Source organism: Rhamphochromis sp. 'chilingali' (genome assembly GCF_963969265.1).
Source record: "Rhamphochromis sp. 'chilingali' genome assembly, chromosome: 16".
NCBI lineage: Eukaryota > Metazoa > Chordata > Actinopteri > Cichliformes > Cichlidae > Rhamphochromis > Rhamphochromis sp. 'chilingali'.
The window spans coordinates 11360077-11374846 of record NC_137943.1 but is presented as its reverse complement, the minus strand read 5'-3'; the positions used below and the strand labels follow the sequence as shown (position 1 = coordinate 11374846).

Genomic DNA, 14770 nt, shown 5'->3' with positions numbered 1-14770 from the left:
CAGCCCCGAGAGGAATCTCAGGAACCTGAGAGCACTTCACAAGGAGTGGACTGAGGCCAGTGTTGGTGCTTGGAGAACCACCATGCGCAGACGTTGCTACAACTGTCACTTTACTAATATGAGCACGTACTTGAAGCAGAGACATCAGAAGTGTTTTACCTGATGTAAGAAAAATAAAAGAAGTGTTTGCCCAGTGGTCAAAAGGAAATCCAGGTCTTAAAGTCTGGAGTCATATTAAGTCCAGTCTGTGGGGATTTTAGGTGCCGTGTGATCAACTGGTGCTGGTCACAATTGGTCTGTTGTGTTTTATCGAGTCCAAAGTCAACGCCATTTCAGAGCACTTCATAGGAAATAAACGAATACATTTTTTGTGGAGATTTCCTTTTACAGCGGGACTTTGCACTGGCCCACAGTGCCAAAAATGGCAACCATGTTCTTACCTTTCCAGTGGTCATAACCAGCCAACTCCCATGAGCTCCAGCCAAGTACTGAGTGCATGAATTAACATGTTTTGTTATGTTTGACATTTCTATATGGAAATTGGTTTTAATTGGTCTTAGGAAACAATATTTTGAGGTACTGGATATCTGATTTCCATGCGCCACAACACTAGTCTAGAAAACAATATTTTTGTTTGCTACAGGAAACTTCAGATCTTAATCTAGTTTCCTAACATGAAAATAGATTTAAGCTTGCTCACAAAAAAACAAAAACCCTTCCTCATGTTTGCCGTCACTTTTTTGAAGAGCACACTTGTTTCTTAAATGCTGTAACGCATTGCCGTTTCTCTCCAGTCATCCTAGCTGTCAAATGCTTGGAACACCATCAGTAAAAAACAAATACAAAACTAGACAAAAAACTGTTTTCAGGTTTAAGGGCAGTGAGTGACATTTGTTCACACACAGGTGAAAGAATGCTTATTGACCACACACATTCATTCAATTAGTACCAGAGAAATGACTCAGACACAGGAAATCAACAAGCAAAAGATCAAAGACGTTGATATTATCAAAATAGATTTTATTCTAGACCTTGAGATCTGAGTGATATTACAACAGTCTGATCAGGAGGCTGCAGACTGCAGCCATGTGAGTGAGAGAGAAAGAGAGTACAAGGGAAAAGACGAAAAAAAACCCAACAAATCTTAAAATCAGTATTTACACGTTGTGTTATAATACATCGACAATTAAATCCAGATTTTTCTTTTTGTTGTTCCTTTTGAGTATACAGCTACAAATAAATCAAAATTACAAAAGTTTTGATCAGTACAAAACCTTCAAGGGCTCTCCAACTTAGCAAAGATAGAATTAGTACTTTTGGAAGGAACAAAAATTAAAAAATAAAATAAAATCGCGAACACACTTGAATGCAGCGTAAAAAGCTTATCGTCTAAAAACAAACCATTATAAAATACCATTCCACCGTCATAGACATCATTTGAAATAGTGTCCTTGTGATTCACTCCAAGTACTGCTGACTGTATTAAAGCAAACTTCAGCATAGTTCAGCTTCAGTATTTTTTTTTTTTTTTTTAAAAAGACAAGTAACATGCTGAACAAAACCTCTGAATTATCCAGCGACGTGTGTGCACATATCTAGCCGAGGGTGTTGTTATGGCTACGAGATGAGAGCGGGAATGCCATGAAGTTAGTTTATCTCAACGTTGAAGTGTCCTACGAGTCAGACAAGACACCGCTGACCTTACTTTTCCTACTGAACGCGTTCTAAATCATTTGAGCCGTCCTCAGGGACTTCTTAAATCAGATGTGCCTGAGACAGTTTCTCCATTTGCACCTAAAGTGCAGGTTAAAAAAAATAATAATAATCAAAAAATCTACCATTGTCTTTTTCTTTTAAATTTAGTTCTAACTGTTTAATGGTATTTTATAAATAAAAACCATTCCTCGTGGTCACAACTGTCAGTGATGCACAAGAACATCACGTACTGTATTTCATGAATCTTGAAAAGGTTACTTTAAAATCCACCCATAACGTAGGAGTGGCATACACACACAAAAAACCCCTGTAGTAGCATAGATATATATTCATAAATGTATTTATATATATTATATGCAGATACCATGTTACAACAAGTCCTATGCTGAGAGTCTGCATTTTAACAACACAGACTTGCCTCAAAAACGAGCCAGACGAGACACTGCTAACCTTATTTTTCCTACTGAACGCGTTCTAAGTCATTTGAGCTAACAACACGTTACGAGTCCTATGCTGAGTCTGCTTTTCAAAAGCAGACTTGACTCAAAATGCCAACTCTGAACACTGCACACAAAAGCACAGTCTATCCGTGCATAGGCCTGAACACAGCCTGTCTCCAGAGTGTGTGTGTGTGTGTGTGTGTGTGTGTGTGTGTGTGTGTGTGTGTGTGTGTGTGTGTGTGTACGTTAATGCTGGTCAACTACTACCTGACAACAGCAGGAAACAACACTCCAGATCATCTTGGTCTAATTGTTTCCGGTATCGAGAAGCAATTAGACCAACAAAGCTGCATTACATTATGAAAAACAATGGACAGCAACAAGCCATTAACTGAGAAAACAAGTGCAATTAGGACTATTAATTGTACAAATCCAATGAAGTAATGGGCTGGTTTTCCCGTCTCTGTCACCAAGTGATATCTGCACCGACAGATCAAGGACGAGGTGAGTTTCAAAGACGTGAACCTGAAGCTGACCGCTCTTCAACAGCACTGCTGTCATCAGTGTTAAAAGCTACACAGATCATTTTTCAGCCAGGAGATTTTGAATTCTTCAGGGCACCAACACAACCTGATGAACTGTGATTACCTGAAAACCATTTCTGAGGATAAAGGTTGCAAACAAAGGACAGTTCAACCTTTGATTAACTGCTTCATATTTAGTTTTTTTGTTTGTTTTTTTTAAATGGCAAAAAATGGAACAAACCTACTGGATAAAAATAGAGTTGACAAAACTATACACCTGCATTTTTGAACCTCAAAGACTGCAGTAAATGAATTTATCTCCAAATGCACGACTCTGAACATCCACTTTTTAAAAGACAAACATCTTTTTTCTTTAAAAACAAAAAAACATCTCCCATCTCCTCTCTCTTCTCTCCCATGTAATTTACAGAGACCAATAAAGTCCAAACTCAACACAACAATGTCCACAGGACACTAAATGCTGACATATGCAATATGCACACACCAGAGAACAAAAGTCTTTACAAGTCAGATACAAAGGACAAAAAGAGCGAAATCAAGAGGAATCCTGGTGTTTTGGTTTGCTTGTGGTGACACATTTATACTGTGTGATAACAAAGAAATGTTTAACTCCTGCAGGTCTGAGGAGCAAAGACTGATGTCCATGCAGACCTGGCATATCTGATGCATTTGCATATAAACTGTTTGTTGCCATGGTGTGGTCCTTGGGTCTATGTCTGATGGAGGGCGTGCTCCAGTTGGCTGTAACAGCGGGCCATGGCATCTGTGGGACTACAGCAGTGTGGCGGACAGGCAGGGACAGTCATTTTGGCTATGTACACATTCGTAGTCGGTCCATGGCTCCCCCCGATGAGTGTCATTTTCTCAGGTCTAGTACGCATACCTGTCAAACAGGAAGGCATATGTGGTTAGACAAAACGTCACCCAGTTTCAGTTTCTGCCGTAGTCAGAAGCTGTGTGAACGCTTCAAGGTGTACAAATATTTTCCAATCAGAACCCAAAAAGAGCAGAGGGCCATACTTCCCCTGTGGCATGTTTAAACAACTGTGTTGTCCCCTCCCCCCTCCCAAAAAAAGTGCATGTTTCAATTCGCATCACCTCAGTAAGACCATGTGAAATTAAAACAAATCATCCTAGGTGAACTTAAACACCTTTGTTCCCCTTTTGTTAACACAGAAAAACGCACCACACAAAAATACTGCAAAAGGACGGTCGCCTTATATACATAGAGTATAAACTCAACATGCACATTTCACTTGAAAATTAAGATGTGAAAATGTGAACAAATCAACTTGTTAGAGATATTCTTCTCCTGTTGAAAACCCCCCCAAAAGAAATAAATAAGTCTTCTCATCAGATATTGATGCTTCTTTCCTGTGTGACAGAAAATAGGAGACAGATGTTTGTTTGTTTTTTAAGTTAATTCCCAATAAAACTGTTCTATCACTAACTACATTGCTGTCTGTATTACTGCTGAAGTCCTAAATGATCACCTTTAAAGTGTTTTTGTGCTAATAACATCATGTACAGTCAGACAGGCATGGAGAACAGCACTGACTGGGAGGCTTTGAACAGATCACATAGTTCAATTCAAAATATGAGACTTTAAGAACGCACAAGCATCTACTTAAAATCTATTGAATGTATCATCTGTCATATTATTATGTACAATTCCACTGTACTTTGTTCATCTCCCTTAAATAAACAGGCAGTTTGCCAATCTGTTATTTACTCATTTTGACATACTGTAAATATTAAATATTGTGCTTAAAACATGAGTAGAAAGTGATATTTTTGACTGTAAAAACCACAAGCTTGTTTAACTAATCATTTTCATAACTTGAAATGCAAATAGAAATTGTACATTTAAAAAAAAAAAAAAAAGCACAAGTTTTGCAAACAACAAAGTTATATGGTACTATTTACCTAAAATGCAGCCAAGGCTCAGACTTTTTTTTATATAACCATTTCAAACTATTTACAGAACAATCAGGTGTTCTGCATCAAAGAAGAAGACACAAATTATTTATGCAACTCCAAAAAATAGTTTGTGTCCACTATGACACAGATGAGAACAGCACAGGGATAAACCTGCAGGTCTGACAGCAGGCGTGTCACTCAGTGTTTACACTGCAATCTGCCTTTGGTGGCTTTTTTGCAGCAACTGTGACGTTCACTAGTAGAACTGACACACAAAACAAAACAACGACTACACCACACACTAACTACACAAGACAACACACTAACTTGAGACTCCAAACACGGCAAACGTCACAAACCTCTCACGTAGCAAAACTCTCGCTCTCTCTCTTTCGCTCACTCTCTCTCTCTCTCTCTCACTGCTAAAACTTCCCCCTCTTCCCAAACAACCAAATGCCACATGTTGCCATATCATTTTTTGATTGTTCCACACGGTACATTTTTCCACCAATAGGGAAGGAGTGTTTTTTCTTTTTTCACTCACAATCAAAGCGTGTTTGCTAGCGCTCTCCTTAGAAAACGCTGTTTTTACCGTTTCTTCCCGGAGTAAACGACAGTTTTATTCAGAAAAAAACCCCAAAAAAACCATCGGTTTTACGTGGCCTATCAACACAATTTAAAACCTGGTACATAGTTTGAAATCTGCACGTTCGACCCAAGTTGAAATGGAGACTCTGGGCCCGTCGACCCCAGAGGGTTAATCAGAAAGCCTAAGTTGGCTAGTTATGTATCGGGCTAATGTTTAAAGCTTTCACTTGAGTAAATTAACTCATATTACTGCTATGTAATGTTAGCTAAGTTCACAGCATATTCCATAAAAGCGCTGCCATACTGCATCACACTCAGTGCATTTCAATCATTGCTCAAGCGAGTTTGACAGCAATATAATAATCATAATTTAAAAAAAAAAAAAAATAGCGTGTGTAACGTATGCATACTGGAAAATTATTTACTAGCACTCACCTATCATGCGACTGGAAAGCGCAAACTCCGCCATTTGTTCCATCAAACACTCATTAAAACAGCAGCCTACAGGTATGTTAGCGCACTCATGCCCGACTGTTCGAGGGAGGGGCGGGGCCACATGTTGAAAGAGACGGAGGCGCAAGGGAGCCCAGATCGCGAAATTTTGCTTTTACATTTTGCGACTCATTTTGTTTCTCTATCTGATAAGAAAACTATTCAACCAGATAGTTATTTGTGGTGAATGAAATACAGTTACACTTTCAAGCACCACATCTAAAATTCAAGCACTTTTCAAACCTTGAAAAGACAACATTAAAATTCAAGCATTTTCAAGGATTTCAAGCACCCATATGAACCCTGTGTGATACTGTGGAAACTGAACGCACTGCAGTGTGAAGAAGACTAGTGGGCATTTCAGCATAATAAACATATAGTTTAGCGCACCAACAGTCCAACTTAAGACCCTTTCTGTTTGACTCTTTCTCATATGTACAGTAAGCTTATTTTAACTTGCACCACTTTTTCCTTTGTCTTTATGATAATCAGTGTATGTACGCAAACAGACCAATGGCAGGAACTCGTTCCACGTGACGCTACTCAGCCAGTCATATCCTTAATTCAGAGCATGTGTGAAAGACAGGATGTATAATTCTGAAGAAGTAGGTTGCGGAAAAGGAGGGTTGAAGCTGAGATGGCTTATATCTGAAATCTATAGATTTCAGGCCATTTTCTAAAACATATAGAATCAACATTTCAAACAAACAAGTTCCTCAGTTTGGAAACCTCCACAGCACTCTACATCAGTCTTCTTCACACACAGCAAAATCATCTCTACAACAAAATGTCAGTTGCCCTTTACAAAAAAGTCCACAAATGAGCACACGATCAACCAAAGTGATAAAAATCAGCAGCATTGCATAGCCTGTTTCAACAATGCACAAAATGCCTTTCACACTTCAAAAGCATTGCTTCACTTAACCTAACCGCTTTTGTTTGTCACAGTTTAAATCGGTTTGTGGTGACAGATCAACACAAATTTTAGGTAGCGTATGGAAATTGTGTTTCGTAGGAAATATGGCAACTTGTTTCAGCTTAAAAATAAAGTTTGAGAGTCACAGGACGAGCCGCTAAGCAGTTTGTGTCATTGTTCTACTGTTTTGGCTGATAACGGTGTAGCATCCCTGACTGAATGATGGTCTCTTATACTGATGCTTCACAGAGGTTTTATTGGAAAAGTTTTTATTGAAATATTCAGTGAAGACACCGTAAGAGCTAGGAGCAAAACAAAACCAACAATATAACTACCATAACATCAAAATATCAAGGAAATAAATTTCTCCTGCTCACATATAGCATACAAATCAAATTTACATCACTCAATTCACTATATCACCTCACTAACTTACAACTACACATAAACTCTATTAAACGACATTGTGATTGCACATAACTTATTCCATTAAAGGAAACATTAATAAACCTTGTGCCACTGTCAGCCAGGTACAAACTGGCACAGGAAATGTACATATTTTTCACTTTAAGGTAGGGCTGCTCAATTAATCGAATTTTAATCTCGATTACGATCTGGGCTTTCAACGATCATTAAAAATGACTGAGCCGATTATTAGCCCCTCCCTCGTGCTTTACTCTCGCGCTGCTCCGTGTGGCAAATCGAGCGCACCTCTCTGCATTTCGAACACCGTCACAACAATTAAGAGGACCCGAGGGAAGCTCGGGAAGCTAAGCAGAAGTTATTTGGAGAGGAGAGTGACTGTCGTTGGTTGAAAAGAGAGGCAAAAAAAAAACTTCAGTGGTGTGGAAACATTATGGGTTGGTGGAGTCAGACGTGGATCAAGTAGACACAGTGTGTAAACTTTGCTACAGTGTTGTAGCTGCACCACAGAGCAACACTGCAAAGTTCACTAAACATAGATGTTTACATTTTTCATTTATTTTTTATATTGCAAACATTTGCACTGTTGTCAGTATTTGCACACTATTTTATATTATTTTTTGACAATCTTTAAAGTCATTATTCAATACATTGTTATTGTTAAATAAATATCGTCAAATAATCGAGATCTCAATTTCAGTGAAAATAATCGTGATTATCATTTTTGCCATAATCGAGCAGCCCTACTTTAAGGCACACTATTTATCATATCCTAAAACAAACGTTACTAACAAGCCCTTTAACGGTTTTGCGCCAGTTTCCTGTTGCAAAATAAAAGCATGGATTTCAAAATAAAACCGAACTACCTTTCAAACTGCAAAATAGAAAAGGAACATTTTTAAGTCTTTCTCAGGAGTGGTCCAAGATAGGTAGATATAGAGGACACATACTCTATATAGGAAGGTCCAGTCCGGGATGTTATGTTATAAACATACTATACAGTACCTTGCTAGAGCAATGTAACTTTGTGCCACAATGAGCAATAGAATGCATAAGTTGAGCATTTCAACTTGAGGGGTACTTTGAAATAATACAAAAATACAAACAGTTCAAATTTCCTTTCCCTTTTTTTGGCTTTGTGCCCCAAAAAACAGGAAACATATCTACACTGTTCCTCATTTTCTCCTACTGCTTAGCACGTAGCTGCTTACTAGTCGAATGTTTCCATTCCCACTGCTGTGTCAGTTTGCAAGAGACAAATACTTCATAATGCAGAGGCATAATGTTTGAAAAGCACGAGACCTACAAGAACAACATTTTCGGTGTGCCTGGGGAAAGGTACACTACTAACAGTGCTCTGCTTCATACACAACAGAGCTTTTAGCTCACATAAAAGCCAGCACTCTAAGGCCAATTAACAATTCTGCTATCAATATCAGCCTATAATCCAATTAAATAATTCAGCAGTAGATGTACTCCAGCCTTTTCAATCCCCTCATAAGAAAGTCTATATGCAACTCTGCGCTTCCTTGTAACCTCTTATGGGACTTCTGCAGTTTCATTCAAATGCAGATAAAAACCTTTTAGAGTTTGGTTAAGAAGCATCTGTAAACAGACAGACGGCTATTTGATGCCATGATGACCATAAATCTTGCCCTGATTGAGCATTTTAAATGAAGCCTTCAGATTGAAGTGCTTTATTCATGGCTGCCGAAAGTGCTAACAAATCCAACAAATATGAAGAAAGTTCTGAATTCACCATTTATGAGAGGCTGTTAGCTGACAGCTCATAGAATAATCAGCTCAGGTCATGGCTACAGTCAAACAGTCAATTTTGCTTAGGAAAGTTTCTAAGCGAGAGAAATGACCAAATACTTCTGCTACTGTAATACTAGCAGCAGATGTACTTGTAGTAGACCCCCAGCCCATTCTATCAGAACAGCTTGGCAAGACCTATATTAAATGGGGCTGACACATTTCTATGGTCAGGAAGGTGGTGTGAAAGTTGTAGACACAGGCTAGAGCACATGTGGGTGGATACTACTGGGAGTGATGAAGCTCTCAGGCAGCAAAACTCACCGATCCATCAGATGCGCTGGCTCCTACTTTGTCCCCTGTTGCATTCCAGCACACTTCAAAGATCCCACCTGTCCCTCGGTAGCTGTGGACTAAAGCACCCGTCTGGAGAGACACGCACAGATTCATCAATAACAGGCAACATCTTTAGAATATTGTGGTTCAGCATGTATTACCAGATCAGCTTTTAATTTGAAGGTAGCATCACAGACCTGAGTGTTCCAGATATGGACACACTTGTCAAAGGAGCCGCTGGCCAGGTGCCTGCCATCTGGGCTGAAGGCCACGCTGTAGACGGGCTCCTGGTGGCGGGTCAGAGTGTGGATGCACACGCCCCGCTCCACGTCCCACAGGCGCACTGTTGAGTCAAACGACGCACTGCAGAGAGAGGGGAACGAGAGAGGATGCAAAGGGTCATGTGTCAAGAACCATGTGCCAGATATAAAATACACTGCGTCAGTGGCATGACTGCTACTTAAAACGGAAACTGAAACCCACCCCTAAATAAATCTAAAAATCTAGTCCAGAGAGTAATTGATGGGAAGCAAACATGGCAGAGCTGCATTATCCCAGACGCAGAAATGAAGATGAATTTTTTTTAGGCTGCTCGATGTTACCAATAACAAACCTATAACTCATTCTAAGCTTTAATTATTTACAATGATTCTTTATTCAGTTAAACATGCAGTTAATGAACTCTGAATTCAGAGAAAATACAAGGAAGTAATAATGCTGGCTAATGCACAGCCAACTCTTATTTGCATTGTGTAGTGAACCATGTCCAAATCCTGAGCACATCCAACTGAAAGCAAACATTTTTCTCTGGACTGTTCTTTCAAAGGGATACATCAGATCTCAGACAAACAAACAAGCATTTAACTCTCATGCCATAGTTACGTTTAACTGAAAAACTCCCAAAATGTTAGTATTAAAAAGGCCATTTACTATAAACAATCTGTTTATATCTGTGACTGTTTTCTAAAGGTGTTCCACCAACAACAATTTACATACCATTAACATTCCCTTATAAATAGAAATCCCCTTTGACACATGACATAGAGAGAAAAAAAGATGAAAAACTAGGAACACGTTTCATTCGATTCTTACCTGGCCAGCATGAGGCTGGCGTTGGGATTGTTGGTCCCAGGGCCTGTGGGGCTCCACTTGATGGTGTAGATTTCTTTACTGTGGGCCTGGAGGTCATGGACACACAAATCCTGCTTCATACTCCAGATCTATATGAGAGAAAATCAAGGCAACATTTAAAAGCTATTAATTTAACTTGTAATGTACGCTTGGGATTAGGGCTGCTCGATTATGGCAAAAATGATAATCACGATTATTTTCACTGAAATTGAGATCTCGATTATTTGACGATATTTATTTAACCCTTTAAGATCTACCATAGAACCAAGTCGGCCAGAGCTTATATTATTATTATTTTTTACATGTTGTAGTGCCATTTGTGGGAGCATTTCAAGTTGCTATACATCAATACAACTGTTATAGCCCATATATTAAAAATATGTATGCATTAAGTCCATAGTAACTACATTAATTGCAAAAAAGTGCAATAAACTACAAAAAAATTGAAAATCGTTTTTGTTTTTACATATATTTCTACTTGGCGAAATTTATGAGGTTTATCCCTCAAAACTTTAAATACAAAAAAGTTGCAAAAAATAGTTTACAACAACAGGAAATTTATTTTGAGTGTCTTCATAGTTTTATTTTGGAGACACAGCAATTTTTATATACTGCAGGAAAAACGAAAAAACAATCCTATGATGCAAATTTGCAAAGAAAACAGCATGTGCATCAAAATAAACTATTTCCAGCAGTGCAATTCGAGTTCTAAGCATCCCAGAAACTATTCAGAAAAGTCAAACATGACTTATGAAAACACCAGTATAGGCTTTTAAGGCCTACAAGTAAAAAACTACATTTTCCGCGAAAATGACGTCACTTCCGGTTTCGGGCAGGAAATGCGATAGTTCGTGTTGACGTCTTTTTCAATGTGGGAAGTGTTTCTGGAATATTATGTTTTTGTTCCTGCAAGCGCTTTTTATGCAATTTTTGCAAAGCTATATGTGGAAGGAAACCGTGACCTAGGACAAGCTGATGGCATGAGATGTAAGTACAACTCCTCCGGTTTCATATGGAAAAAAATTTATTGCGCTAGCTTAAGCGGTTCAGGTTCTACAGGGATTTAAAAATAGTTACACAAAACAGAGCGTGCTGCTCTGACCGGCTTTAAAGGGTTAACAATAACAATGTATTGAATAATGACTTTAAAAAAATAATATAAAATAGTGTGCAAATACTGATAACAGTGCGAATGTTTGCAATATAAGAAATAAATGAAAAATGTAAACATCTATGTTTAGTGAACTTTGCAGTGTTGCTCTGTGGTGCAGCTACTACACCATAGCATTTACACACTGTGTCTACTTGATCCACGTCTGACTCCACCAACCCATAATGTTTCCACACCACTGAAGTTTTTTTTTTTTTTACCTCTCTTTTCAACCAACGGCAGTCACTCTCCTCTCCAAATAACTTCTGCTTAGCTTTCCGAGCTTCCCTAGGGTCCTCTTAATTGTTGTGACGCGTGTTCGAAATGCAGAGAGGTGCGCTCGATTTGCCACACGGAGCAGCGCGAGAGTAAAGCATGAGGGAGGGGCTAATAATCAGCTCAGTCATTTTTAATGATCGTTGAAAGCCCAGATCGCAATCGTGATTAAAATTCGATTAATTGAGCAGCCCTACTTGGGATACAGTGTTCCTATGAAGGCCCGGCTTGTTCTTTTCCGTTAGGCCTCATTGCGTTGAGTGAACCGACCTTTAGGGTCATGTCATCGGAGCAGGAGGCCAGCAAGCTGCCAGTAGGATCCCACTTTATGGCGTTCACTTCATTCTAGGGTGAGAAAGACGTGAGGGTAAACAAAAAGTCTGACTGGCGCACATGGCCACAGATAATACAATACACTACATGAGGATAACACTGGCTTATGACCAAACAAAAATCTCTTCTAAATTCAAGACTTTAAACAAATCGTTTCCAAGGTTAAGGTTTCATTTACTCCAGCTCACATTTTTAGTTTCAAACTGGCCAAAAATGAGAAGGGTAAAAAAAAAAAAAAAAACAGACTCTTTGCCATAACAATTTGCAGAACAATCGTGTTGACCTGCATAGTACATATTTCTATGAAATAAATTAGTTAATAACCAGCCTATCAGGCTCATCAGCTTATGACAGAGACAAATGATAATGGCAGTGACACATAATGGTACGATAATTGTAGATAATTTTTTTTTACCACTGACTGAATGCACTTTATGAGCACTATAACTTTTATAAGAAACCAAAAGGAGGGAGTGCCACCCTGATATTATGTAACACAGTAATGTTCCATCTAAATATAGTCAAACCTAATAATAGACATAAATTTAACTGAACCACTGTAAAGTGATCCCTCTCCTTTCATCTCAGACAGCTGTCACAAAGCTCCCTGCCAGTTTGCATTCACCTTTACTTTACTGCCATCTTGTGGCCGCAGTCTGCTATTGTCAACTGATCAGACCAATGTGCGGGTCAAGCGGACCTGGCTCTGCCTTTACTGCTCTGAGATCAGTCAGATCTGGGCTTTGTGTGGAAGCACAGCTAGTATTAGCAAGTAAACAAGTATCACCGAGTTGCCTCTTGCTAATCAGTGTGGCCAACGTGTGTGATGTAGAGAAAATGGAGAGTGAAAAGGTTGATACTAGCTGCTTTAGTACATTACCAAGGAAAGTTGTGACAATGATGTTTGACTTGATGATGTTAACCAACACTCCACCTTTATTTGTCATTAACATTTTAGATATTGAAAGTTAATCGTACTGTCAACGTTTTTCATTCTATTGATTTCTTGCTATTAACACATTTTATTACACTTTTTAAAAACATTTTTATTCATGCAGCAGCAATATTTGAAAAATTCTTATTTTTGATACTTACTTGATACAATTTTGCAATTATACAGATCATACCGTGTTTTATTGCTTCTCTACCTAAAGGAATGGTTTGAAAACTTCATCTAACACTTGTCAGTTTCAGCTAATAGTAAATCATTTTGGTATAGCAGATATTCATTTAACTAGAAAAGTAATATTTTACAAGTCATCAGCCAGGAAGGAGTGTAGACAGGCAGCATAAATGTTTTAATCTGATCCAGTTTATCTTGTTAAATAATGAAGGAACATGTTTCTGTTTGTGTCTCTGGGCAACAACCTTCTCCCTTTGTCTTTCTGTAAAAGTCACCGCACGTCACTGATCAAACACAGCGCATTTGAGCACCAGAGCTGTTTTCCTACTTGTGCAATGGAGTGCAAACACTGGAGTGTTCTATTCTCACCGTGTGTCCCTGGAAGGTCTTTACAGGTCTGTCCTGGCCCAGCTTACACACATGGATGCACATGTCTGTGCTACACGAGGCAAATGTGTTATTGCTTTGCCAGTCGACATCCAGAGCGGGCGCTGTGGAGAGGTAAAGATATAGCTTAAGGCTGATGTAGCAGTAAGTTGACGTAGAAGATCACAACGAACAAATCACGGTAAAGATTTCTTCCTTCCACATTAGATCTGATCATCAGATCAACATATGGTTTTAAAACAAAACAAAAGAAAAAAAGCTTTGTCTATTCATTTAAAGCTGAAATGATACCTTGTGTGTAAAGATATACTAGCTTGAATATCACAGGATCAAAGCTCAGTCACAATGTCCAGAAAAACTAGACAGAAATAAGTGAAGGTCTTCTCACTGTGCTCTCACACTGCAGTTCAACTAAAGGTAACGTATGCCTAAAAACAGAAACACTCCAGGAAACGTCATGTGAACAATCCAGCTGACTCCTGTCACTCACCTGAGTGGAAAGGAAACTGTTGCTTCGCCTCTCCCGTGTGTGCATCCCAAATAATTGTCGTCTGTGTGAAGATACAGATGCTTTTTATGACGAACTAGTGTCATTTATAAAAAACAATCAAAAACATTACATAGAATAAAACACTCTCTTTTTAACATCTTGCAATCTTTTCATATTTTGCTTGTTGCACAAGCAGAGAAAATACAAAACTACACCACTATATCACAAACATGACGAAACTTTTATATCACAATACGCCAGCCCCTGGTCAATCATGAGAATCCCAAGGTGACAAGGTTTTAATATACTTCTGTACACTAGGTGGCAATGTTGAACCATGTGTTGATAATTCTGACTGGACAAACAAATAGCTTTGTGATTTCAGATGAAACGCTGCCCTTCACATTTATGACATACAACAACCTGATTATGTTACATATCCACACAGACGTGCATGGCATCAATTTGCTATTGCTAAAAGGAAGAAAATTATAGAAAATAATTGTCATTAAATTATCATTTATGCAAATTCATTTTTAACTTTCCCTTTATAGCAGAATATCATTACGAATTTTCTGCTTTTAAATTTGATTCTATAAAAATGGGCAATATTTTGAGTAATGACCAATCAAACCCAAGACAATGTGTTCAAATTGTTTGTTTTAGTCAGACCAGGAATCCAAACCAATGACCGAAGATTTCCACCCCAAAAATATTCATAAATAATAATAAAAAAAATACAAAGAAAA

General features: G+C 38.4%; 1 protein-coding gene across 4 annotated transcripts in view; it reads right to left on the bottom strand.

Moving 5' to 3' along the window:
- Positions 1–2337: 2337 nt before the first annotated feature.
- tbl1xr1b (TBL1X/Y related 1b) overlaps positions 2338–14770 on the bottom strand; it is a 29091-nt gene continuing 16658 nt past the window's right edge. For all 4 annotated transcript variants that reach the window (XM_080906791.1, XM_080906790.1, XM_080906789.1 and 1 more), the window contains exons 10-16: positions 14022–14082; positions 13514–13635; positions 11959–12033; positions 10224–10351; positions 9329–9494; positions 9120–9221; positions 2338–3584 (exon numbers count right to left, since the gene is read on the bottom strand). In XM_080906791.1, coding sequence (XP_080762917.1) covers positions 3558–3584; positions 9120–9221; positions 9329–9494; positions 10224–10351; positions 11959–12033; positions 13514–13635; positions 14022–14082 — 681 coding nt within the window. In that variant the 3' untranslated portion in view covers positions 2338–3557. The remainder of the gene's footprint in view (positions 3585–9119; positions 9222–9328; positions 9495–10223; positions 10352–11958; positions 12034–13513; positions 13636–14021; positions 14083–14770) is intronic.